At 44.6% G+C, this 27,877-nt stretch overlaps 1 protein-coding gene across 1 annotated transcript in view; it reads left to right on the forward strand.

The window, feature by feature from the left end:
• Window positions 1–27,877, forward strand: part of DLEC1 (DLEC1 cilia and flagella associated protein) — a 99,240-nt gene that overhangs the window by 41,111 nt on the left and 30,252 nt on the right. Inside the window, exons 20-25 of the mRNA XM_044675336.1 lie at window positions 7,884–8,023; window positions 14,761–14,914; window positions 15,890–16,000; window positions 21,951–22,075; window positions 22,239–22,247; window positions 27,355–27,537. Coding sequence (XP_044531271.1) covers window positions 7,884–8,023; window positions 14,761–14,914; window positions 15,890–16,000; window positions 21,951–22,075; window positions 22,239–22,247; window positions 27,355–27,537 — 722 coding nt within the window. The remainder of the gene's footprint in view (window positions 1–7,883; window positions 8,024–14,760; window positions 14,915–15,889; window positions 16,001–21,950; window positions 22,076–22,238; window positions 22,248–27,354; window positions 27,538–27,877) is intronic.

The following is a 27,877-nucleotide window of genomic DNA, read 5'->3' on the forward strand; positions in this document are numbered from 1 at the left end:
AGTAAAGAAAGGGAAAAGTAGGAGAGAGATAGAGAGATACTTAAGTTTCTAATCTATTGGCTGCCATAATGGGCCTGAGGCTACAATACAGCAAGGGTCTACTCTGCTCCTCCATGTGCCCACTAAAGACCTCAACTTCCTTCCCAGTCTCAGTTTATAAGCTATTTTCTCCACCCACTAACTCTCACACATCACATCTTAGGAACCAATCATAGTTTCTTAATTTGCCTGGACTGCCCAAGGGAGCAGGGCCTATAGAATCAGTTTCTTATCTCATTGGTTCCTTGGTTCTTTAACTTCCTTTCTCTGAGGGCTTGTCTATACCTGAATTTACTCAGTGGTATTTGACCTCCAGGTACTGAAAGATGACATTTTTAAAAAAAGGCAACACTGGAAAGAGAGAAAATCACTTCTGACAATGGGGGTGGCAAAATTAGGGTCTCATTCAAAGAATTAATGACCCGGGCAATCTTCATGATGAGAGAAAAAGCTTTATTGGGTGAGAGAGAAAATTGGTGGAATGGCCCTGGTGATGGAATGGCTTAATAATGGAAAGACTCTGAGAGGTTTTCAGGAATGCTTTTTATCTTGCTTAATTACTAAGGAAGGGATTTTTTTTAGGAGTGGTTGTTGCCCTGCTGTACCCAAAGAACTGATGTAAGCACCTTGAATTAACTTCAGTTACTTTTGCCTGATTCTACACAGACTCCCAAAGAGGGAAAGTCCCTAGTTTGATATGCCCACGCTGATTGGCTGGTTGCAGAACTCCTGCCTGCATCCTTATCACAACCTGTCAACATCTGTATGCCAATCTGCCTGCATAGCAACTCACATCATAAGTACATATATCGCAACACTTTTTACAAACAGGGACCCACGTCTGAGTGTGATTATAACATAGAACAATATTCCCAAACAGTGTATAGACTTGGCACAGGATGTACATATGACAAGGTCAATTATTTAACAATACATTACATAATTCATCCAAATAAAATACAGATCACCTTCCCAAAGATAAGAAAAATTATATTTAAAAAATTATAACAAGTCCCTGATACTTATCCACTTTCCACAGGAAAATAGGTTATATCCCACAGGCATGTTGGTTAGGTGAAACGTTATTGCAATTACCTACCATCCATCATGTCTGCAGAAAATTGCCATAACAAAGAAAAAGAGGGACAGAAGTATAACAAGCCTGATGTCTCCTCTAGTCTAACTTCAACTCCACATAAGAGTCATAGGGATAGCAAGCCAGATTCAGCTAGATAGGAATGTCACCCTCAGAAGGAGATATCCTACCAGGAAAAGTGAGTCAATTGAGTTCTATCTCAACCTTTGCCAAAGTCACTCTCCCAACCTTTCCCCAAGATAGTTCTCCACCATGCTGCTTACATATGCTACCCCCTCAGGGGCTGTTGGCATTTGGAATCATCAGCTTAACAGCATTCCCTTGTTGGCATATGTGGAATCAGACTCATCGGACATTAATCACAAATAGCAAGTTTCAGTAGTCTAAGCTTTGGGGCATGTAACTGTTATCAGGGCTCTTAGACATTGTCAACTGATCCTTCAATACACAATATCAAGTATAATCCCAGAAACTCAAGTCAAAAATCATACTTAAAACTAACATAGAAGAATTATAAGAAAAATTATTGCCCAACCATATTTGAGAGTGTCACAGTTAATCTTATGTACTTTAAAGGAACACATTAATTACTTAAAAGTTAAATCTACTACGTCTCTAACACACTCATTATTCCCAATTTTTTCCTGACATGGGCTTTAGTACAACAACTCAAGCAAAGTCTAAAAGGAGTACAATCCCTAGAATTGAAAAGGCCTATGATATTAGAGTGCTCCAGTGGAGCTGGTGACAAAACCAACAGCCAGAAGGCCCAATGGCCATGCTTTGGTGTAGAGTACATCCTATTTGGCTTTGGACCCTAATGATAGTATTATCCTTGGTCTAGTCATCAGAAAAGAGAACAAAAGAGGAAAATACAGTGTGTAATAATGCTGAGGACAAAATACCACTAAATGAAAATTACATTTTAAAAGGAGTAAATTAAATTAGACTGCCTATAAGTCCCTAATCACACTTTAAAAGAAGAAATCAATAATGTACAATGAAAGCTTCAAGATGAGGTTACTTAGTGTCAGTAGATGATAGAGATTTTACATGAGAGCAATGAATCCAAGAATCCTTTCCTCCGATTTTGATAGCACTTGGAGTAGTCAGCAACATTTGGAAGGGGCCTTCCCAAGCAGGCTGAGTTCCAATAGTTTGCTGAAAGATTTTTATATACGCCTTTTCTCTTGAATGTAGATCATGGAGTAAGAAGTCCAAGGATCCTGCCTATTCTCCTTTCCAGAGTTGTGAAGTTCATGTAATATGACCTGTAATTCTTATGTGTAGGAAGCAATAGAGATAGCTCCTCCTGGTAATGATGTATATATAAGGAGGGGGAAGTTTTGGCCTGAATAGGGGAATGTCAAAAAAGCATTTCGAAAGATGAGACATACAGATCCCCCCTAGGTCTCCTGCACAGGTAGAATAGGAAGAAGAAGAGACTCTCAGGCCACTTTAAATAAAGTCTCAGTGCATCATTTGTCAATTATGTTTTCAAGTTCTTGATTCATTCATTCAACTTGGCTTGAGATAGTAGAGTGAGTATGGGATTTGAGAGTAATTCCCAAACAAGACTAAATCTGTGATAAAACACAATCAGTAAAATGAGTGCCCTTATCTGAATTGTTTTTTAGAGTTCTGATCTCTTTTCTTCCTTTCTCCTCCATTGGAGAGCAGTGAAGTAAAGCCATTCCAGCAAGGAGGAGTGAATACAGGTTTATTTAACAGCATTAAGTTGAGGGATGCAGGGGCAAGGGGGAGGGGTGTAGAGCTGGCCGGGCAGGGCAGTGGCTACATGGTCAGCTCCATGATGGCATTGATGATGTCATTATTGTTGTGTCTCAGAGCCTGGACGGCCTTGTCTGAATCAATGTGTGCAGGTGGGCCAAATTAGGGAACAGTCTTCATCAATAGCATCCAGTGAGTTGATCCACTATAACAGGACAAACTTTATAATGTCTAACTTTAAGCATACTGATGAAATAAATTAATTTGTAAATGTTCAAAAGGTGCATGAGCCAGGAGTCACCCACCAAAAGTCTTGGCGTGGAAAGCCTGCTGGTTATATGCCTGGCAGATAGGGCAAGAAGGGTGTGCACACACACATACACACCTATATTGGTGACACCTGGGGCCACCCAAACTCTTATAATGGAATCCACAATTTCCTGACTGCCAAAGTGGCCACTACTGTGAACAGATAAGCACATTTAATGGTAGAAGCTTCAGGGAAGTAGGGGTTTGCCTTCTGAAGATATACAGATCCCATTAATCTGCTTTGTTTTAAACATGTGCTTCCGTTTCTCTACTTCCTGTTCATTGTAGGAGAGAGAAAAATCTGGTTCGTATTAAATGTCAAAGTAAAAATTAATTGAGGTCTTTTTAAGGTCTCAAACTTAGCTGCAGTGTCCACCCTCAGATTTCTCCTAGAGGAAGGATCAGTCCCACCTATATGGGCAAAGCAATGAACAACAGCCAAGACTACAGGTAGCTGAAGAGCAGACAGGGTTCTTTAATGATCTCTGCATTTTTAATAGTCTTGCCAGCAGAGTCAGAAATCCTCTCTACATCCACAACATCCCAATAGCATGATAGACCTCAAAGGCATACCTTAAGTCTGTGTACAGTGTTGCTTTCTTTCCATTAGCTAGATTACAGGCTTCTTTCAGAGCAGTTAATTCAGTCCCCTGGGCACTAAAGGTAGAAGGCAATGAAGCTGCCCAGGTGGTACCATGGTCTGAAACCATAGCAGGGCCAATGTGGCATGTACCTTCTCTCATAACTTGAGCATTTTTTAAAATGTTGAATTTCAAATTCTCTTCCTCTCTCCTTGAGAAGGCAAGCAATTTGATATATATTTTAGATGTACAGTCATGAAAAACACATTTCCACATTAGCCAGATGGGAAAAGAAAACACAGAGAAAAAAAAGATAAAGTAAGTGGTTTTTTTTTAAAGTCTGTTTTGATCTGCATGCAGACTCTACCGGTTCTATCTCTGGAGATGGGTAGCACTTTTTATCATGCATACTTTGTAATTGTCTTGGATCATCAATAGTTAAGCCTTTCATAACTGATCATTGCTATTATTGTATACAAGGTTCTCCTTTTTCTTCTCATTTCACTTGGCATCAGTTCACACAAGTTTTTCCAGGTTTTTCTGAAAACATTTTGCTCATTATTTCTTACAGCATAGGAGCATTCTATCACAATCATATACCACAACTTTTTCAGCCATTTCCCAATTGATGGCCATCCCCTCAATTTCCAATTTTTTGCTACCACAAAAAGAGCTGCAATAAAATTTTTGTACATAGAGATCCTTTCCCTTAAAAAAAGCTCTTTGGGATACAGATCTGGTAATGCTATTGCTGAGTCAGAGTGTATGCACAATTTTATAGCTCTTTGGGCCTTATTCCAAATTGCTCTGCAGAATGGTTGGACTAGTTTACAGTTCTACCAACAGTGTATAAATGAACCAACTTTTCTACATCCCCTCCAATATTGGTCATTTTCCTTTTTGGCATAATAACTCATCTTATGGGTGTGAAGTTTTTAGTTTTGCTTTCATCTAATAAATAGTGGTTTAGAACATTTTTTAATATGACAACAGGTAGCTCTTATTTCTTCTGAAAACTGCCTGCTCATATCTTTTGATTATCAATTGGAAATAACTCATATTCTTATAGATTTGCCTCAGTTTTCTATATATTTGTGAAATGAGACCTTTGTCAGAGAGACTTTTCTTTTAAATTTAGAATATTTTTCCATGGTTACATGATTCATGATTTTTCCCACCCCTCTTCCCTCCCCCCCCCCCCCAGAGCTGACAAGCAATTCCACTGGGTTATCCATGTATCATTGTTCAAAATCTATTTCCATGTTATTCATATTTGCAATAGAATAATCTTTTAACATCAAAACCCTTATCATATCCCCATTGAACTATGTGATCAATCATATGTTTTTCTTCTGTGTTTCTGTTCCCACCGTTCTTTTTCTATCAGAGAAACTTAATGTAATTTTTTTTTCCATTTTTACTTTCCTTTTTAAAAAAAAAAAAAAACCTTTACCTTCTGTCTTAGAAAGTTCCAAGACAGAAGAGTGGTAAGATGTAGGCAACTGGGATTAAGTGAAACTTACCCAGGGTCACACAACCAGGAAGTATTAAGTGTCTGAGGCTAGATCTGAACCAAAGATTTCCCATCACCAGGCCTGGCTCTCTATCCAGTGAGCCATCTAGCTGCGCCTATTTCATTCTTTTTTAATGTTGGCTGCATTGGTTTTGTTTGGGCAAAAACTCTTCAATTTGATTTAATCAAAATTTTCCATTTTACATCCCATAATACTCTATTTCTTGTTTTGTTATTTCTTGTTTTCCTTATCCATAGATCTGACAGGTAAGATATTCCACATTTCCCTAATTTGCTTATGGTGTCGCCCTTTATGTCTAAATAACATACCCATTTTGATCTTATCTTGATATATATTATGAAATGTTGATCAGTGTCTAGATTCTGCCAAACTGCTTTCCATTTTTCCCAGCAATATTTATCATATAGCAAGTTTTTGTCCCAAAGCTTGGATCTTTGGGTTTATGTTATTTTACCCTTGTTTTATAAAATAATTTTTTATAGTTTGATTGATGTGGCATTGAATAAATTAATTAATTTATGTAGAATTATATTTTTTATATTGGCTCAGCCTACTTATGAGCAATTACTATTTCTAAAATTGTTTAGGTCTGACTTTATCTGTGTAAAAGTGTTTTGTAATAGTGTTTTATATATTTCTTCAATTTGTCTTGTCAGGTAAACTTCCAGGTATTTTGTATTGTTTACAATTATTTTATATATATATATATTCTTTTTTTTTTTTAATTTTAAACCCTTAACTTCTGTATATTGACTTATAGGTGGAATATTGGCAAGGGTAGGCAATGGGGGTCAAGTGACTTGCCCAGGGTCACACAGCTGGGAAGTGTCTAAGGCCGGATTTGAACCTAGGACCTCCCGTCTCTAGGCCTGACTCTCAATCCACTGAGCTACCCAGCTGCCCCCTGTTTACAATTATTTTAAATAAAATTTCTCTATCTATTCCTGCTGGACTTTGTTAGTAATATATAGAAATGTTCATGTTATGTGCATTTATTTTAGAGCCTGCAACTTTGCTGAAGTTATTCATTATTTCAACTAGATTCTTAGTTGATTCTCTAAGTATACCATCATATCATCTGTGGAGAGTGATAGTTTAATTTCCTTATTGCCAATTTGCATTCCTTTAATTCTTTTTTTCTTATTGCTATAGCTAGTGCAATACTGAATCATAGTAGTAAGAGCGGGCATCCCTGCTCCCCCCCCCCCAATCTTATTGAGAAGGCTTCTAGCTTATCCTCCTTACAGAGAACTCTGGTTGATGGTTTTAGATAGATGCTACTATTACTATGCTTTCCAGTGTTTTTATTAAGAATAAGTGTTGTATTTTGTCAAAAGCTTTTTCTACATTTATTGAGATAATTATATGGTTTCTGTTGGTTTTGTCACTGATGTGAAAATTATGCTACAGTTTTCCTAATATGGAACCAGCCCTGCAGTCCTAGTATAAATCCCACCTGGACATAGTATATGATCTTTGTGATATATTGTTGCAACCTCCTTGCTTGTATTTTATTTAAAATTCTGTATCAATATTCATTAGGGAAATGGGCCTATAGTTTTCTTTCTCTGTTTTTGCTCATCCTGATTTAGGTTTCAGCACACATATGTGTCATGAAAGGAACTTGGTAGGACTCCTTCAGCTATTTTTCCAAATAGTTTACGTGCTACTGGAATTAAATGATCTTTAAATGTTTGGTAGAATTCCCTTGTGAATCCATCTCACTTCTAGCCAAATCCATCTGGGGATTTTTTTTCCTAAGGAGTTTGTTTATAACTTGTTTGATTTCTTTTTTCTAAAATGAGATTATTAAAATTTTGTATTTCCTCTTCTGTTAATCTAAGCAATTTATATTTGTGTAAATATTCACATGCCCCCCCTTTCAACTAATCCTTATATGCTGTGGACCCCAGGTACTTCCCTAGCCTGGTGGCCACGTTGGGGCATTCTCCAGCTTATCTGTGTTTTCCTGAAACTGTGGTGCCCAGGACTAACTATCTCACTCCAGAGGAAGTCTAAAGAAGGGCAGAGGGCAGAGGGACCCTCACCCCCCTACTTCAGGGAGCCCATGCCTGCATCCCATCATTATTTGCTATAAACTTGAGAACCTTAATGCTCTAGGCCACCTTCCTCTGAGAAGCAAGAAGAGAAAAATGTCACTTCTTTCTCTTTGAGGAGTCTTTGCCCTTCAGCTCAAGGCTTCCCTCTTCTCCTTCAGCTTGCACCCTGTTGCTTCTCCATGCTACTGCCATTATCACCTCTGCCTCCTCCTTCTGCCCCTTTCCTTTCTCTCCTTCCAGCCCCTCCTCCCACTCTGGTCCTGCTCCATCCCTTCCTCCTCAGATCCTTTAGAGCAGACTTGTCCAACTGAAGCCAGTGGCCACTTCATCTCCCAAACCAAATTCGAATGCAACTGGGAAGTACTGAACCAAATAAATGAAAAGACAGTAGGACGTAGATAATGTTAATTTGTGATTTCCAAAGTCAGTGTGCTGGTTGTGCTCATCTCTACTTGGATTTGATGTCCCCATACCAAGCTCATAGCTCTGTGAGCCTTCAGAGATGATCTCTTTCTCTCTTGTTTCTCCCCAGGTTTCTCTCTTCATCTTTGAACCATCCCAGGGCCATATGCTTCCTCTGGGGACAGCCAAAGTAACAATTATCTTTGAAGCCAAATGCTGCCAAAGCCTCCAGACAGTCTTAGAGCTGCAAGTGGAAAATGGAGATCCAAGGTAGAACCTCAAGCTGCTGGCCCAGGAGTCCGGGCTGTAACTCAATCAATCAGTATAAGTTTATTAAGCTCCGACTATGTGCCAGGCACTATGCCAAGTGCTGGGATACAATAGGAGGCAAAAGATAGTCTCTAATCGAGAGCTCCCAATCTAATGGACAAGACAATACATGAACCAATCTCTACAAAACATCTGTCTGTCCATCTGTCCTTCTGATGCTGCCCCAGCACCTCCTACAAGTCTTTTTATTAAGTCATTATTCTTTTCTGGGAACAGACTCCCTTTCAAAGATGCCAGGCTGCCATTAATTCTTTTGGACAGCCTCTGAGCATGGGCACCACACCTGAATTCAAGAGCTAGGCTTTTGTTTCTGAGAATAGTGAGTGGAATACTGTGTTGGAGGGGGAGAAGGAAATGAAATGTGTCTTTGCTTATTGCCATCCCTGCTTAGACTCACCGTCCCTCCCCCCACACCTTCCCACCCTGTGACCATTTCAGACTGGCCCTCTCCTTTCCTCTCTGCAGAGGACTTCACCTGGAACTGAACTGTGCCAAGGCAGGCCATGTAAGCCTGGGCTTCTCCTCCCCAATCCATACTTCAGATCCCACCCCCAAACTCCCTCAGATTTGGTCCCAATCTCAGAAAATAAAGTGGTCCATCTTCTTCCCTGTGCTAACTCTTCTCCTTAAGCCCTGGAACTCATCTCCTCTCAAAGCTTATCTCTTTGGTCATCTCCCTCCCTAATTCTCAGCTTCCTGTCCACCAGCTCTGACCCTGCTACCATTAATTATGCCCAACTTTCATCTTTTAAAAACACTTCACTGGATCAACCATCCCCAAGTTACTGCTCTGTAGTTCTCTGTAAAGAGCCATAAATAAACAATTTAATCTGTAAATCCTATCAGATCCAGCTATAGCTGATGATTATAACTAATCAATGATTCCTTTCATTATTAAAAGTTTTCCTGTGTAATAAATCATTTTAATTTAAAGAAAAGGGGGAAATATGTGAGAAGCCAATAAGAGAAAGAGTCTCAATTAGATAAAAATCTGAGACTCCTCTTTTGACTCCTTTTCTGATCCACACCTTTCCTTATTGAAAAGCTTTAAGTTCCTAGCAAACCAGCAGTTAAGAAGTTAACAATTTCTCTCCAAGACAAAAACAAAAATTAAGCAAAAGGCTGCCTGGATGCTGAATCTGTTTTTAGACACATCAAGGTCAATAATGGACAAAATTTAGACAAAGCCTCATCCAGTGGGGGCTATTCGTCCCTGACAAAGTATTTCCAGACTTAGCTTTCGATAATGGGCCAGCCAAAATTCAGCCTTGGCCTTGTTCTATTCTGAAGTCAAATGAGATTTTTTGTTTTGATATGACATAATTTTGTAACTTCTGCGCATCTGCGAAGTTTCAGGGGGTTTCTTTTGTGTGAAATGAGTTTTGAAATATATATAATAAACTCCATGCTCCTGGAGACAGAGCTGGAAGCATGAGCTAAAAGATGTTCAGTGTCCTTCCTTCTTATCAACTAAGCCATCCGTATCAGATTATCAGAGATGATAAATAGATCTTGAGAGTTCTCCCCAATTCTAGACACTCTTAGTCTACAGTGGCTGCCTCCCCTTGCTCATCTCTCTCTCCCTCCCATCTGGCTCCCATCCCCACTGCTCCAGGGAGATGGCTTTCTACATTTGTCAAGTTTGTCTTCCGAAAAAAGAAGAAAAGAGAACTGGCAGTAATGTGTCTCTATAGCCCATGGTTCAATAGGTCACTTTCCAAGCTGTCCTAGTGGTCTGTGTTTCCTTCTGGCCTCTCTCTCTTCTCTTCTGTGCACTTAAAAATGCTTCCATGATCCCTCCTTCTCTTCTTTGCCTTTTCTTTGGGGTAGTCAACCAATCCCTAGCCTACTCTCTCCCTTTTAACTCCTGCTTCCCATCCGAAAAAAAAAGCCTTTTGTAACAAATATATGCAGTTAAGAAAAACAAACTCCTTCATTAGCCATATCTAAAAATGTATATTTCCCTCTATTTTTTTAAGCCCCTGTCTTAGAATTAATACCAAAGATTGGTTCCAAGGCAGAAGAACAATGAGGGCCAGGCAATAGGGGTCAGCTAGGGAGTATCTGAAGCCAGATTTGAACCTGGGACCTCCCATCTCCAGATCTGGCTCTATATCCACTGAGCCACCCAGCTCCCCCTGTCTCCCTCTAATGTGGAAGTTGTCACTTCTCTGGAGAGGGCAGCATACTTCCACAGGTCCTTTGGAATCATTACTGGTTACTGATTTATTCAGTGTTCTTAAGTCTTCCAGGTTGAGTTTCTTTACAATATTGTAGTTAGTGTCTAAATTATTCTCCTGGTTCTGCTCACTTCATTCTGCCTCAGTTGATGGAGGTGGTCTTAGATTTGTCCTCACTTCTTACATCTCATTACATTCATATACCACAATTTGTTCAGCCTTTTCCCAGTTGCCAGGCACCTTCTTACCTCTCTAGGTCTTTGCCACTACAAAAAGAGCAGCATGTTTCTTGTACATCTGGATCGTTTCCCCCTTTCTTTGATTTCTTGGAGCAGATTGGCAAAATGGTAGTATTGCTAGTTAAGTGACTTCGTGGCCTGGTTCCAAATGACTTCCCAGAATGGCTGAAACAATTGAATGTTCCACCAACAGTGTTTTCTGTGTCTCTTTCCCTGTGGCCCCTCTAACATTTGTTATTTTCCTCATTTGTCATAGTTTTTAGTCTTATGGGTAAGAAGTGTAACCTCAGAGTTATTTTAATTTACATTTCTCTAATTATTAGTGATTTGGAGTATATTTTCACAACTGTTGACAGCTTGGATTTCTTCCTTTGAAAACTTCCTGTTCATATCCTTAGACCATTTGTCAGTTAGGGAATCTTTTTCGTTTCTATCAATGTGAACCATTTATATCTCTTAGAAATGAGACCTTTATCAAATATAAGAGGGAAAATTATGAGCCTGGCCACAAGTTAATAACTTTATTAAGTCAAAAGTAGTAGGAGAAAAAGATGGAAAAATAGAAGAGAGATATATAGGTTCCTTTCCTTGCTGCTTCATTTAGCTTGCTATTCTGTGGCCACCATTAGGGTCACCTACCCAGGCTCATGGGGGAAATCCAGCCAACAACAAACATGAAAGAGAAGAGAGCAAAATCCCCTCTTGCCTCAGTTTATCCAACTTTTTCTCCACCCACTAACTCTCATACATCACACTTCGGAAGTCAACTGTGGCTTTCTATTTTGCCTGGGGCGCCCAGGCGACATCCACCCTGCCCCCAGTCTCAGGATTTCTTGGCTCTCTGGCTGCCTTTTTCTGGCTGCCATTCTATCCTCGTGACCCAATCCATTGAATGATTTCCTTCTCATAATCCTGCCTCCTGGTCAAGTTCAGGCTCAAACCAGGTATGCAGATAGTTGACAGGAAATGATGTCACCTGTGCAACCCCAGAAAGGGGGGAGAGTAAATTTCCTTTGCACGATCCTCCCTCTGATTCTTTGGGAGACCAGAATTTTATATCTCACTCAGGTTTTTAGGAGATTAACATGTCAGATCTCTCCAATGAATCATTCTACAAATGGAACCCATACATTTAAGATTCTCTCACAAGGGATATAAAATATTGTACCTTACACAGAAAATTACAAGAATTACAACAATTTGGGAAATAAGAAGGGAAGAAAGAGGGAAAAAAAATAATTGATTGACATAATTAACAAAAAGCCAATTAGGGAGCACTCCCCTTTGGCATAAGAGTTTACAATCAGAATAAATGATGTTCAACCCCTTCAATTCATTATATCCCAAAGTTTACTCTGGATTTCTTGATGTAGTGTGAGATTTCTGTAGGCATCCTTATGGCATCTTCTCCAGAAGATCCACTTCTTGGTTCAGGGCATTGGTGACTTTCTTTTCCTAAAATTACCTTAAAAGCTATTAAACATTGGATTTTAGGATAATTATACAATCCCCCCTTAGGAGGGTGTTGACCAACACTAAAATCACCCTGGGATGCATAGCTGAGCTGTGAGGTATATGAATCAATTCTCAAAAAAAAAAAACCAGAAGAGAAAAAATTCTAGAAAAAATATAAATCCCATGTGTATAAAATTATGAGAAAAAAATAAAATCATAACAGGTCCTTGAATCACCAGCAAGGCTCAATTGAGGTAGCTTATATCCTACAAGCATATAGGACAATTGCAGAAATATTGCACTTACCCATCAACAGCCAAGACTACAGAAAATTGCCATACTACAAAAGAGAAAAGGGGACAAAAAGTCTGAGGTAAAAGGGAAGTATGATTCCCTGGTCTGATTTTTCCTTCAATCACAGGGAGAGGGGAGCCAAAATGAAAGCCCAACAAGGTACTTGTAGAAACCAGGCATGGGGAAGTCCAACATCTGGTTTTGCCAAACAGCCACTTCCTCAAACCCCAAAACAAGTCGCCTGTCTTGGCACAGATCCTTATCAACCCCACAGGGATTGCTGGACTCCTTGACCTTGTTCTTCTTTGCACAGTGCAGTGGCTCATTAATAATCTCTTCTTCTGAAACCAGACACAAATATGAGTTAAAGTCCCATAATACTTAACAGTCAATGGCAGGTTTCCATAGTCTAAAGCTTTGGGGTATGCATTGGTATTAGGGTTAATAGATATTGTAAACTTATCCTTCAAAATAAAAAACCATTAATATTGATTCCATATACTCAGGTTTTAAAAAAGGGAAGAAAAAAGTCAAATTTCAATCAGATAACCAAAACATACTAACTAAAGGTAACATTGTGTAACAGAACATCTTAGATTAGGTTAGATTGTGCACAAGAAACTTACCCTCCCCCCTTTATGGGGTCACACAGGTAACAACAACTCCTGTCAACTATTTGCATCCCTGGCATGAGCCTCAACTTACTGGAGGGGAGGATTATGTGAAAGAAATCATTGAATGGATTGAGTCACGAGGATAGAATGGCAGCCAGAAAAAGGCAACCAGAGAGCCAAGAGATCACAAGACAGGGCAGGGCGGATGTCCCCTGCACTGCCCCCTGAAATGCCCCCCCCCTGGGTGGCCCAGGCAAAATAGAAAGCCACAGTTAGCTCCCGAGATGTGATGTGCAAGTTAGTGAGTAGAGAAAAAGTTTGATCAACTGAGGCAAGAGGGAATTTTGCTCTCTTCTCTTCCGTGTTTGTGGCTGGCTGGACTTCCCTGTGAGCGAGGAGAGGGGGTCCCAGTGGCAGCCACAGAATAGCAAGCTAAACAGAGCAGCAAGGAAAGTAAACCCCTCCACCTCTCTCTCCTGTTTTTCCATCTTTTTCTCGTCCTACTTTTGATTTAATAAAATTATTAATTTATGGTCAGTCTCATAATTTTCCCTCTTACCCAAAGAAACTTGTTTCAAGTATTTTCCCCTAGTTAACTGTCTTTTCTCATGTTAGCTGCATTGGTCTTGTTCTTTAGGATTCTGAGATCTTCTCTGTCCTCTTTAGTCAGGAATTATCCACTACTCCAAAAGGGAATTTCTTTGTTGCTCCTCTAGATTGGTTAAGATGTGCCTTTTGTATCTGAGACATGGACCCATTTGGAGTTCCTCTGCCAGATTGGTTCTCCCAAAAGGTTTTGTCCGGTAGCGATTCCTTACCCCAGTAGCTGGGGTCCGCTTCGTGCATTCTCTTCTTCTGGTTCATTTCCATGATCTCTTCATTTCCAAGCCCAAGGAATGGTTTTTTCTCCTTCCTTGTCTTCCTTGGTCCCTCTGTAACCTTGGACTCTGCTGATCATCCTGTACCACCGGAACCTTTGTCCCCTGAGTTTTCAGGACCCTGCTCAGCTGGGATTCTCCGGCTCCCCGAGTCTGGGTATACCTAGGCCTCTATCCTGAGGCTCTCCTCTTTGCTTTGCTCTGTCTCTGTTTCTGTGTCTGTGTGTGTGTGTGTGTGTCTTTCTGTCTCTCTCTGTCTCTTTCTTTTCCTCTCTTCCTTACTCACCCTCCCGCTGCCCTCCTTCGCTTCCCCTCCACATCTTCCCAGCAGCTCCTGAGGGTTCACAGACCATCTCGAGGTCAGTGACTCTCAGAGCCCCCCAAGTCGAAGCCGCACCCCTCGCTGCCCTCTGTACATCTTCCTCTCCTTCTGCTTAGGCACCTTGACTCCCACTGACCACCACCGTATGGAGAAATCCCTTGGGCGGATCATGTCCCCTTCGGGGGAGTGGCCCATCCCAAGTCCTTGGGTATGCATAGTGTTCCTAGCAAGAAATCCTGACTTCAAGAGCCAAACTCTAGGAGCTGCTCTGGCTCAGCCCACTGCTAGTGAGGGCTCCTTGGGTGCCCAGAGCTGTGCTAGGCTCCGTTCAAGAGGGACAGAGAGGCAGGGTCCCTGCCCCTCAGCTCTTTAGGGATTCTCCTTAGAGGTGCCAATCTAGGACCAGGTGGGGCTGGAGAGAAGCTCCTGGGAGGGGGAGGCCCCTGGGTTCAGAGAAAGTGTCAGGGTGAAGGCCAGGGCCCAGAAGGCTGCTTTCACTGTCCTGGGAAAGCCGTCCACTCAGCAAGAGTCTGGGGGGGATATTTTCTGAGTAACAAGCAGCTGTTCCTAGGATGTGCTCAGTGACAGGAGAGAAGGGAGAAGGGATTTTAGGGGCCCTGCCGGCTTGACGTGGGCTGCCTTTAAGGAATGGATCAGCCCCAGAATACTTCCTCCTCCTTTCCATTTGCCTCCAGCTACCTGCCAGTCTACGTTGAAGTGCAGAAGCCTTATGTCTACCTGCTGTCCAGCCAGCTCATGCTCAGCGACATATACTTTGGTGTGTCCACCAAGGCAACCATCACACTCTTTAATGGGACACTCCTGCCCACCAAGTTTCTGTGGGGGAAGGTGAGAGACTCATCCTCCCTCTGGGGTCCAGGGGAGCACCCTGGATGGCCTGTTCTGGGACAAGAGGACTTGTGGCTGTGGGAGGGGAAGTGATCTGCCCAAAATGGAGAGTAAGGGTCAGATCGGGTCCCCAGTGACCCGAACTAGTGCTCCTTCTGCTCTGCCACACCACCCTTGGGTCCCCATCTTAGAGCTAGGAAAACTGAGGTTCACTTGGGGTGTCCGTGACTCTTCAGACATCTTGAAGGAGGTGTCCAGTAGATCATTTCGATCCAACAGGTCCAAAATGGAGCTCGTGATCTTTTCTTGCAACCCTCCCCCATTTCCGTCAGGGGCACCTGTTCTCCCAGGTTCCCACCCCAGGAGTTACCTTGAACTCCTCATTGCCCGTATCCAGTGTGGTGCCAAGACCTGTCCACTCGTTGGCCCCTCGTAGCCAGGACTTTACACATAGTATCTCATTGAATCCTCACAACCGGATGGCAGATAGCAGCCCCAGGAGGCAAACAGAGGCGATGTGACTTTCCCAGGGCCACACAACCTCAAGCTGAGTCCGGTCTTTCTGGCTCTCAGCCTGGGGCCCTCTGATAGAGCCAATCTGGTGGGGACCTGAGGCAGAGCCCAGGTCGAGCTCCCTCAGCTCACTTCTTCCCAGATCCCCACTTCTACTGGGGCCATGCTGTCAGAGAGCCAGGCATGGCGGTGGTGCTGTGCCCACAAGCCCTCGGTTAGCCTCGGCAGCTCCTTTTTGGTCCCCCTCTTCATTCCCAAGAGAAGAGGGTCTCACGGAGGGAGATGAGGTCAGGCTGGTGGGCTGCATACCAGACCCACCACACTGCCTGGGCATAACTGCTTGGTCCCAAGCAAAGAATGTTCTGCGTATTTGGAAGGCCAGAATTTTATTTTCTGCCCATCTTGGAGATGAATTTGAAAATGTTTAAATGACTTAGAAGGGAATTTCCTTGTATTTGACAGCTTTTGGGAGCTCTTTCTGCCCTCTGCCTGGTGGAGACCATCCCTAAAAGTGGCAGCTTGGGCCCCAATGAGGAGAAACCTATAACCTTGCAATTTACAGCTTTCACTCTGGTAAGTAGAGCCACAGAACCATCATCTCATGAAGACAAGTGTCCCTGGAGTTGGAGAGGGGCTATGACCTGGCTGGGCCTCAGAGAGCAAGGAAAAGGCCCCATTTCTCACCTCAGACAGGCCTACCTAGTCCCCCCGCCAGCCCTAGCACGCACTTTGGCCTCAGCCTCCACTTTAAAGTGCTTCAGAATATCTTTCCCTCCTGTCTCGGGCAAGAGCTGGAGGTGGCTCAGGGGTCCCACTTTAGGACCTCAGAATTCAACCCCAATGAATGCCTGCTGGCTTGGCCTAGCTCAGCCTTCTACAGTCTGCTCTTCCCCTCCTTTTCTCAGGGTGGGTTTCTGCTCTCATGTCTCCATTGCTAACTGACTGAGCCTCACATTGTGTGGGCAGAAGACTTGATGGTATCTCAAGGGAGAGCACTCTGCCTTTGGGCAGTTTGCACATAGTAGCGGTCAGGACACCCCTCCTCTGGGAGGAGATGCTGCCATGGTAGCTCCATCCATTTGTCCTTTAGGCAGGTCCCTGGCCTGAGCTTGCCCCAGACTCCTTCTACAGGCCTTGCTTCTGGACTTCTCATCTGCATAATCTTTTTCTATTGGCTATGTGGTATCCATGCCCCAGCCAATCTGGCTGGATGCCCTTGCATCTCAAAAAGAGGCCAAAGATTGTAGTGTAAAAATTAGTTCCAAGGGGACAAGATGTGCTGGTGAATACTCACAGACCAGATCACAAGCCAGGACAGCATTAAATACACCTCCTTACGTCATACCGCAAAGAACTGAAAACTTATAGATCCATAGAGCTAGCTCTGAAAATAGCTTTACAAAGAACCTGAAGCTTGGGGCAGTGCTCCCTTCACCATTGCAAAGGAGCCTAACTTTAACAGTTGTTGTTTTTTGTTTTTTAAGTTAAAAGACAAGTCTGGAAAATGAGCAAATAAAAAAAGGAGCTCAACATAGTTATTTTGGTGGCAGGGAAGACCAAAACATAAACTCAGAAGGAGACAATAAAGTCAATACCATTATATCCAAAGCCTCCAAGAAAAATATGAATTGCTCTCAAAAAGCTCAAAAAGGATTTTTAAAATTAAATAAGACAAGTACAAGAAATATTTGGAAAAGAAATGAGTGATACAGAAAAATCATGGGAAAAGAGTCAACAGCTTGGTAGAGAGACAAAAATAAAAGTTGAAGAAAGTAATACCTTAAGAAATAGACCAGATGATTTAAAAAAGCCACAGAAATCCACTGAAGAGATCTTCTTAAAAATCAGAACTAGCCACATGGGAAAAGATGTTCAAAAATTCACAGAGGAAAAGAACTTTTAAAAAAAGTAAAATTGGCTAAATAGAAAAGGAGATGTAAAAGCTCACTGAAGAAAATAATGTCTTAAAATTAGGGTCGGATTTGTACCCCAAAGAGATAATAAGGAAAAAGACTTGTACAAAAATATTCATAGCTGCACTCTTTGTGGTAGCAAAAAAAAAAAAAAAAGGAAAATGAGGGATGTCCTTCGACTGGGGAATAGCTGAACAAATTGTGGTATCTGATGGTGGTGGAATACTATTATGCTGAAAGGAATGATAAACTGGAGGAATTCCATGTGAATGGGAAAAACCTCCAGAAATTGATGCAGAGTGAAAGGAGCAGAACTAGGAGAACAGAGACTGATACATTGTAGCACAATCAAATGTAACTGACTTTGCTATTAGCAACAAGGCAGTAACCCCCAACAATTCTGAGGAACATATGAGAATGTTATCCACATCCAGAGAAAGAACTGTGGGAGCAGAAATACAGAAGAAAAACAACTGCTTGATGACATGGTTCAATGGGGATATGATTAGGGATATAGACTGCAAATGATCACTCTATTGTAAATATTAATAATATGGAAATAGATCTTGATCAATGACGCATGTAAAACCCAGTGGAATTGCTCATTGGCTACAGGAGGGGGGGGGAAGGAGGAGGTGAGGGAAAGAACATGAATCATGTAACCATGGAAAAATATTCTAAATTAATTAGATTTTTAGAAAATTTTTAATTAGGATTGGCCAAGTGGAAGCTAATAACTCCATGAGGTATTAATAAAGAATAAAAAATAAAGTCAAAAGAAAAATAAAAGAAAAAATTAAATATATCATTGGAAAAATAGCTGAACTGAAAAATAGATACAGGAGAGATAATCTAAGAAGTATTGGACTACCTGAAAGCCATGATCAAATAAAAGAGCTTAGACATCATCTTTCAAGAAATCATCAAGGAAAATTGTCCTGATATTCTAGAACCAAAGGGTAAAAAGGAAATTGAAAGAAAACATCACCTCCTGATATTCCCCAAAGGAAAACTCCCAGGAATATTACAGCCAAATTCTAGAACTCCCAATTCAAGGAGAAAATATTACAAGGAGCCAAAAAGAAACAATCAAAATATCATGGAGCAATGGTGTCTGGAAGATGGGAGAGGTGGGGAAGAGAGTACTTTTGAACCTTACTCTCATTGGAATTGGCAAACCCCATTTGTCACATTTCAGGGCATCTTTAAGACTAATGTCACTCTTTCCCACAACAGAAGCAGGTTGCTGACCCTTGATTCCAGGAGCTTGGTGCTGATTCTGAACTCTGGGGCAACCCTGTTTTGTCTGTGGCTGGTTTCTTACTAAGAGGGTCTTGGTAGGACGTGGCAGCTGCAATAGACAGTACAGGTTTCTTGCAATAAGCACGAACCTTTCAGTCCTTTTCCTCAGCCTCTTCCAGGTCCCTAATTCCATAAAGGCAGCATCAAGTACTGTGGAGGTGGGTGTTTGGGGCCCAAATTCCAATTTCTGCAGCTTATTTCCACTGTCAGGAGTTGATGGATGAATGAAATGCATCTTAAAGAGTGTCTCCCTCCTGAGAGTCAGGATCCAAGAGGGTGAATTTCTTCATAGCTTCTACTAGCCTGCTGTGAAACATGGCAGGTTTTCCTCAGTCTTTTGGGTGACCTCTTTTGCTTTCTCATAATTCACCTGTTTCTTACTCTTTTTGACATTCCCTCAATCGAACATGTCTCTTTATCATCCTGACTGTTGCCATAGCCTTGGGGTTGAGGGGGAGATCTGGGTCAGTGGTTGCTAACTCACTTCCCTTCTGCTGGGCCAGATCCCAAATTCTCTGCTTTCCATCCACCATGCAACCGTGAGAGGGGAGGGTGTCAGTGTCACCCCCAGATCAGACTGCAGGGTGATTGCTTTAAGCCTGTCCATGAAATGGGTGGGATCTTCCTGATAACTCCCTACTTTCTTCTTGATTTGTTTCAAATCTGTCATGGAAAAAGGCACATGAACTCACACCCTCCTGTTGCTCATCGCTACTTCCCTCAGGGGGCAGGTAGGATGTGATGGTGCAGCAGACAAGCTGTTCTTGGTATGGAATGGCCTGGGAGGAGGTGGCGAGGGCGGGTATAAGGCAGGTGAAAGGGAGAAGCTGGAAGGGGGTGGGGTCTTCTTCTGAAGGGGGGTTTCTGCCAGAGCAGAGGGAGAGGATCAGAGGAAGCAGAGGAGACAGGTGAGACGGGGGGCAGAGCTGCTGCCCCCAAGATAGGAGGTGGGGGTGGCATGAGCAGAGTTAGGGAGAGAAGGTGGGCCTGGAGCCAGGATAGGATCTTGTGAAAGGTTGGGCTCTGGATTTTCTTTAGTCTTCCTAGGCATGCACACCTACATTGTCCACTAAGTCCTGAGTTCTGTGCCAGAGCCACGAAGGCCGAGATGTAAGGTATGTCTGTCCACTTGCCTTCTTAGCGACAGGACAAGTCCAATTGAAAGAGCTGACTATGGCCAATAGTACCATTAACAGGCCACACGCCTTGGCCTTTTAGGCTATACTATGGCTGGGAGGCTGCAAGAAGAAATCAACTCCTTCTTCTTCTTCAAGATGGACAGATCTAACTTGTCCCAGTGCTTTAAAAGAAGGCCCAATGGCGAATCTTCAGGCATGGGTGCTCCTTGCCCCACACTCCCCTCCCCTGACTACAGCCCCTCAGAGTGGGCAGCAAAAATCTGAGCAGGCTCCTGGAGCTAGTAAGGCAAAAAGGTCTGACCGCGCTTCCCACAGAGAGGCAGCAAAGGGTAGGGCTCGTCCTCTCCCATTCCAGAGAAGGCTTCACCTCTCCAGAAAAGCCTGGAAAATGGGCCTGGCCAAGCTCAGGAGGAGGTGTTGCTGTGGGGAGTGAGGCACCTGTGCACGCGCCCAGGGCCCGTGTGCCCCCATTGTCCACCTTGTCATCCTTTGTCGGTGTGGGAGAGGCCTGGCTGCCCTCCTGGAGTGAGAACATGGTGGGGGGATGCAGCCTCTGGGGGACCACACTGTAGGCAATTAGATACACCCAACAGTTCTGAACTAAAGTAAATCTAGAACAATGTGAGTGATTAATAAAACAAATTAGGCGCAAAGCTGATGGGCCAGTATAGCATGTTACTGAAGCGACGCTAATGACTTAATGCTTCAATTTGTGCTTGACTGATGCTGCAGCTTCTGTTTGGTGCTAATTGGGGAGAAAATGCGAGATTGCCGCGTACGAGGGGCTTGTTGCCATTACTGCCCACCGCCCGCCTCCATCACTTTTGAGGATGGCCAGGCTGAAAGGAGAGAGAGGAGGAGAAGCTGGCAGCGAAATAGGAGGGAGGGTAATGCGCAGTAATCATTTTTCAAATTCATAAAGAAAGTCATTCCCCTATTAATAAACAAAGGTATGAGCAGGTAGTTTGTTTTTTTTTTAAGCCCTTCACTTCTGTGTATTGGCTCCTTGGTGGAAGAGTGGTCAGGGTGGGCCATGGGGGTCAAGTGACTTGCCCAGGGTCACCCAGCTGGGAAGTGTCTGAGGCTGGATTTGAACCCAGGGGCCTGACTCTCAATCCACTGAGCTACCTAGCAGCCCCCATGAGCAGGTAGTTCTCAGAGGAAGCAATTAAAAGTCTCTATTGTCATGTGAAAAAATGCTCTAAATCACTATTCATCAGAGAAATGCAGAGGAAAACAACTCTGAGGCACCACCCCCCACCTATAAGGCCGGCTATTAGGACAAAACTTGGAGGGAATATGGGACCATTGAGGCAGTCCTGAACTGGATTCCACTTTTCTGGAGAGCATTTCGATCTGTGCCCAAAAGGCTATAAAACCATACATTCCCTTCGAGCCAGCAATACCATTACTCGGCCTGTATCCCAAGCAGATGAGAAACAAAAAGGAAAAGGACCCACATATACAAAAAGATTTAAGCAGCTCCTTTTGTGGTGGAAAAGGATGGGAAAGTGCGGGGCTCCCTGTCCGCCCCTCAGGGAATGGCTCAGGAAGTTGTGGTGCTCTAAGAAATGATGAGCAGAAAGAGTTCAGAAAACCTGGAAAGACCTCCAGGAACGGATGCAGAATGAAATAAGCAGAACCGGGAGAACATGGTACACGGTGACAGCAATATTGTACAACGATCAGCTGCGAGTAACTTGTTCTCCCCAATGCAATGATCCCAAAAGAGGAAGAACTGATGGAGTCTGAATCTGGACCAAAACACGATGTTTATTTTCTTCTTTTTGGGGTTCGAGTCACAGTCTGTGTCCGTTTTTATTATTAAACCTGTTATAGTCATTACTACGAGGACTTGGAAAAGGGAGGGATGAGTTCTCTGAATGGAGGTCCTGAGCTCTACCTCCAGGGGTGGGTGGCTCCCTGGGGAGAAGGGCAAGGGGCACCTCGAGATTCCAAATCTGTAAATGGAGTCGTTTATACTCGCTCCAATTCCTCTCCTTAGAAATGGGCTGTCCAAGGGCATGTGACAGTTACTGGCCCAGGAGGCCGGGGAAATGGCGTCCCTTTTGGAGTTCTCCTGTTTTAATGCCCCCCACATCGCCCAGCTGCTCCTGGGTCTTGGCCTTGTTAACGAGAAGGTGCCCGACTTTGTTTTGTTGCTTTTAGGAGGAGCTGACTGACCTGGTCCTCCCGTGTCGCATAGAAGGGATGAAGAAAGCTCTTGTTCTGGGCATTTCGGGGAAGCCCAAGGGGCTGGATGTGACATTATCAATACCCCTCGCTGAGGGCAGGTAAGCCAAGCCTCTGAGGCGATGGCCATTTGGGCAGAGAAGAACCCCACATGGGCATGGTGGGCTCAAGAACTGGCTCTGCAAGTTCATAATTGAACGAAGTGGGGCAAGTCGTTTAACTTCCCCGAGCCTATTTCTTCTTCAGTAAAATGGGTGCAGGGAGTGTCTGTAGGTAGCCTTTTTTAAAAAAATGAAACCCTTACCTTCTGTCTTAGAATCAATAGTATCAGTTCCAAAGCAAAAGAATGATAAATGACTTGCCCAGGGTCTTCTAGCTAGGAAGTGTCTGAGGCCACATTTGAACCCAGGACCTCTCATCTCCAGACTTGGCTCTCTACCCACTGAGCTACCTAGCTTCCCCTAGGTAGTCATTTAGTCCCCTGAGCCCCAGTTTCTTATTCTTTAAAAGGAGTGGGAAGGGTTCTAGGTTGCAATTTAGTGTCCCTGAACCTCAGTTTCTTCTTCTGTAAAATGGGCAGGGGCTGGGATGGTCAAGGTTAACTCTAAGCTCCCTCCTGGTTCACTCCAAAGAACTAGGCTAAGTCCAAGGCCAGAGGAAGAAGCAGCTTTGCATTTTGAAATAAACTCAAGTAGGGAGCAGACCACCCGCCACCAGACCTCGAGGAGGCCAGTGTGGCAGCTCGTATCATTCGATGATGCTCCTTCACTATGAGGATTTCCCTTTTCTTTTCGATGGGAGAGGAGTGGAGAAGACACATACCATGCAGGAAAGAAGGAAGTCCTAAAAGGAAAGGGCAGAGTATTTGGCTGGACGTCCATGGCAGGAGAGACCAGAGACTGTGTCACTGATGGGTGCCGCACGCGTGCGCCTGGGCAGGAAGAAGGGACGCCTTGCCCACGTGTGGCCAGCAGCCGTGGAAGGACCGGGAGCACGTGGCTTCTTCCGAAGGCGCAGGAACAAGGTCGGCCGTGGTGTGGAAGTGAGGGGCCCTCCGAGGGACGGGACGGCTCTGGCCTGGGCTTCGGGCTCGGAGGTGGGAAGAGCCTGTCTCGGAGGCTCAGAGCAAGGGTTGGCAGGATCCCAGAGACAACATTCTCCAGGGAAACGATTAGTCCGGAGGAGGCAGTGATCGCTCAGGAATGAAATTGTGAAGACACGGTGAGAAAACGGCCCGCCAAGAGGGCGATGGAGAGGCGCCTGAAGAGAACAAAGGAGGCGCATTCCCGGGCACTTCCCTCACCGACCTGGATTGACAGAAAGCATTTCAGAAGAAGGAAAGGGTAGAATCCAGAAGACGTTCGATGAAACTGCTCCGCTGTCCTGGCTTTGAGCCCCAGCCGAACTCCTCGGCGGGGCCTGGCAGCGCTCCTAAAAGGCTGCTCTTGTGCTCTGGGAGCGTGCTGTGGGCAAGTCGTGGGGCTCCCCAGCGTGAGAGGACACACCATCCACCTGCCCGACAGATGCCCGGACGCGGGCAGCACAGGGACCGGGGCTTAGTTTTCTTTTCTTCAGTAGGGATGGAGGCTGAGGTCAAAAGGAAACACAGAGGCAAGCAGGGAGCACAGTGGCCTGCAGTCAGGAGGTCCTGGGACACTGCCTAGCTGTGTGACCCTGGGCAAGTCACTTAACCCCCATTCTTCTGCCTTGGAATCGCTATTTAGGACTGATTCTGAGACAGAAGGTCAGGCTTTTTTGAAAAGGAAGAAAGTAAAAATAAATGTTGAATAATATTAAAAATACAAAAGAAACAGCCCTGCCTCAGAGTCCTCCCCTTCTGCTGGAACATGAGACATGCCTCTGTAGGTGGCAGCGCTCTCCTGAGAGGTAGCCAACCCGGAGGCGCCATGAAGAGGGCCGACGTCCCTAGGCAGGAGGCGGTGCAACCAGGTCACTTGTCAGATGAAAACGTGAGCCTCTGCAGCCCAGACAGGAACGTGTGACCCAGGTTAGCGCGTCCAGCAGTCCGGGACTTGGGAAGCCGCTGAGAGTGGAGAAGGAGGAATTGGATGGGGGTTGGGGACCAGGGAGGCCTCTTAGAGTTAGTTACGAGGGAATAAGCTCCTCCGGGAAGTTCTCTGGGGAAGGGGACAGGCCAAATGGGGAGCAGCGACCAGAAGCCTGGGGCTCATGCAACCAGCGGTGGCAGCATTCTTGGTCCCCGATGGAGACCTGCTGTGCCGGGGTATGCCATCGGATGTGAGATGCGGCTATCCTGGCTGGAATCCTTGAGGCTTGCACTTCAGCAGAGTCAAACCAAGAAGGGAGGAAAGGCCATGAATATAGCAATGGTGGGCAGAAGGAAGGGTGAGGGGCAAGTGCTCCAGCGGAGCCCCTGCAGAGGATCTGGGGGCGCACCTCCAACAGAAAGATGAGAGAGGACGCAGACGAGGAACCCTGCTTTGGCGCACAGCCGAGGGACCCCAGGATGCCAGGGGACGGGCATTTTCTTGGTGAATCGTGGTGGAGACTGAGTCACAGAGAACGTGGGAGCCTGGTATCAAATGGGCAAGAGTCTGAAGGGACGGGGCACTGGGACATCGGGGCTGCCCTCAGCAAGAGCCTGGAGACCAGTCAGGTAGAACAGATGGGCCTGAAGTTTTCAGAAAGTGACCGTTCTGCCCTGGTACAGCACAGGGTGCAACGTGGCAGAAATAAAGAAACCTCCGCGCCATCATTCTGAACTGAAGATCCAGACATAGCCTGTGGCAAAGACCCCGTGTAGATGGGATGTTTTATACGTTTTAACAGCTGATTAGCACAAGTCCCTGACAGGCAGAAGGGATGTAGTATGTTAAGAAACATGCTGTGGCTTTTGGTAACAAGGCTTTGGAACATCCGATGTAAAGTCATCCATTGTAGTACCAGCTTCAGATGAGACATTTTGATTAATCCTCTAATTACTGGGCCAGAAGTGGCACCCTGCCTCTAGGAGGGGCTAGGTCAAAGGAAACCTCTCGGTGTAAGGATTAAAGTTGGGGTTTTGACTCAATCAGAGAGTTCTAAAGTAATATTATGGGCGCCGATTTTAAAATATTGTAGTTTGTCAAAATGGCTTTTAGCAGCTTTTATTTACAAAGAGGTGGAAAGAGTGGAAGAGGGAAATGAAGATAAAGAGACAGATTCTTAACAAGCCTACCAGCCCTAAGAGCTTCCCTGTCGAAGTGAAGTCCGGTTCCTCAGGTTTCGATCTCTGCATGGAGCCTTCAGTCAGAAGTCTACCTGAGGCAGCCTCCACTACAGCCTGAGCCACTCACCCAGCAAGCCAACACAGGATCAAGGGAAAGGGTCTCCTCCAAAGTCAAGGCAGGAATCTCAGCCAATCTCTCCAAATGCCAGGAAAGGAAATGAAATGGTAAAAGGTCATGCTCTCCAGCCCATGTTATACCCATTTTTCACATCATTTCCTGTCTCTCCCCCTTCTTCACAGAAACCAATTGTGGTCTTTCAATTTGCTTAGTCCTACCCAGAGCTGGAAAGTCCCCTCTGGAGGTGAGAGTTTTTGACTTATGAACTCTCTTACTTACGTGTTTAGTGGGGTACTAAGTAGGGGTACTTTAACTTCTTGATTTGATTAGCTAAAAATAAACAAGAGGCGAGTTAATTCTGACTTCACATTGACCATCATCCTCTGGGGAGCCTGGAGCTGGCAAAAATCTCCACAGGATCAGACAATACCTGGCCATGCCAAGGCTCTTCTCCTGGGACCTCATCAGGCCAGCTGTCCATCCCCATTCCAAAGGAGCCAGCTTCTCAGACGACTACCCACACCTGAAATTTTTACTCCTCCAACAGAATCTCTTAATCCAGATGGTTGCTTTCTATCCTAATACCATTAATTAATATCCTAATATTATTATTAATATTAGTATCCTAATACTCCCAACCATATCCTTCCTAATACTCTGCTGAATATTCTGTTGTTATAACTGATACCTCACACTGGTTAGGTTCCTAACTGGGTCTAAGTTCTTCTACAAAGTCACGGGGTCGTTATCTCCCTACAGGACTTGATGTGATCACTTGGTTTCCAATCAAGAACATAAAACAATCCAAAACAATTTTCCTTTCCAAACGTGTGCATGGGAATAGACCCAAGGCAGTTTGAGAAGGAGTCAGGTGGGAATCAGGAGCAGATCTGTGTAGGAGAGCTGTGAGTGGGGGCCTGAAGAAGTCTCAGAGGCACAGGGAGAAGGGCCTGGGCAAAACCTAGAGAGAAGAAACAGAAGGTCAAGTTCACTGAGCAGTCCAGCTGGAATATGGAGAAAGGGGAGTCATTTATAATGTCTGGGAAGGTAGGTTTGAATCTGGTGGCATTAGAGACCTTCAGTGTCTTCACATCTTATCCCAGGAGCAGTGAGGAGCCTCTGGAGATTTTCAAGGCCAGAGGTGACGGCGAGAGCTCACTCAGAAAGACTCTTGCCAGTGATGGGGAGAGTGGGCTGGAGAAGAGAGGCTGATTAGAAAACTATGAAACAGGTAGATGGGAATAACAAGTAAACACAAGGGTGTTCAACACAAAGTCAGTCAGCCGGGTCAGAGAGGTCAGAGCAGAAGCCAGACGGACAAGAAGTGGGTGGCTACACAGGAGGTTCGCTCAAGGAATGAATAAAAAAGCATTTCAATTCAATAAACAGCATTTATTCCTCACTTTCCTGTAGGCAGACACTTTGCCTAGGTCAGGGGAAATGAGCAGAAAAGAGAATTCCTGCTCTCTAGTAGCTCCTCTCCTGCTAGGGGGCAACACCACCTGGAGGTCATTTCAGCTGCAGGGCGGATGGAAAGGGCTCCGTGATCCCTAGGACTTAGCAGCAAAGCAGATCCATTTCATGTGTGTGTGTGTGTGTGTGTGTGTGTGTGTGTGTGTGTGCGTGCGTGCGTGCATGCGTGTGTAAAATGTTTCACCAAGCATTTCCGGATCACATTTCAAATTTTGCCTTCCCAATTCTCTCCCTCCCTCCTAGCCCTCTCCCAGCCTTTGAGAAGGCAGCCAATAGAATACCAATTAGCCACGTGAAGTCATAAAGCACACCAGAACCATTTCTGCAATTAGACCGCTTGGCACTGCTGAGGAATCTGGGTTTCGGGGCCTTCAGTCACTGCGCCTGCTGAGAAGATGGGAGGGATGCCCGCTTGCTGCCCTGAATGATGGCTGGGGGCAGGCGGGGGTTCAGGAGGGGTCAGTTGTTGCGGGGTCCCTTGGGCTAGCTCCACTGGGGCCCGAAGGAACAAATGGCATCATGAGCAGTCTCCACCTCTCCGAGCCTAGGAGATGGGATTGTCTCTCCGATTGCCCATGGAAGCCTTTTGCTGTTTTCAGTGGGGAACAGGAGCCAAGCCATCCTCAGGAACTCCGCTTGGACTTCGGCTCCAACATTCCATTGAAAAGTATGCTGAAGCGGCAGCTGATCCTCACCAACACTTCAGCAATAAAAGCATTATTTTCCCTGGAATTTGCCTATTTTGGGGTCTCTGAAGAAATCTTGAGCAAAAAACCAAAGCCGTAAGTCTTCCTCCACTTCTCCGTAGCGTCTTGTCGACTCTCACGGTTTGAATCAGGCCCAAAGAGTTGCTCAAGACTCCCTGGGTTGGATCCAGCGTTGCCTGAGTCTTGGAAAGGGAGAGGAAGCATTTGGCTCCCCTTTTGTGTTCCTGGGCTTTGTAGGAGCCCCCCGGGGCAGCTGGATGGCCGAGGGTGGTGGCCTTCAGGTCTCTCCAGGCAGAGCAGGCTGGAAGCATCCTCACTTTGGCCCCATTCCACACACGTAGTCAAACCCCGCGGTTGTGTTGAGAATGCCGTGGTTGATGAGGAGACCTGCCAAAGGAGTTGGCTCCATATGGTG

Source organism: Gracilinanus agilis, chromosome 1 (assembly GCF_016433145.1).
Source record: "Gracilinanus agilis isolate LMUSP501 chromosome 1, AgileGrace, whole genome shotgun sequence".
NCBI classification, from domain to species: Eukaryota; Metazoa; Chordata; class Mammalia; order Didelphimorphia; family Didelphidae; genus Gracilinanus; species Gracilinanus agilis.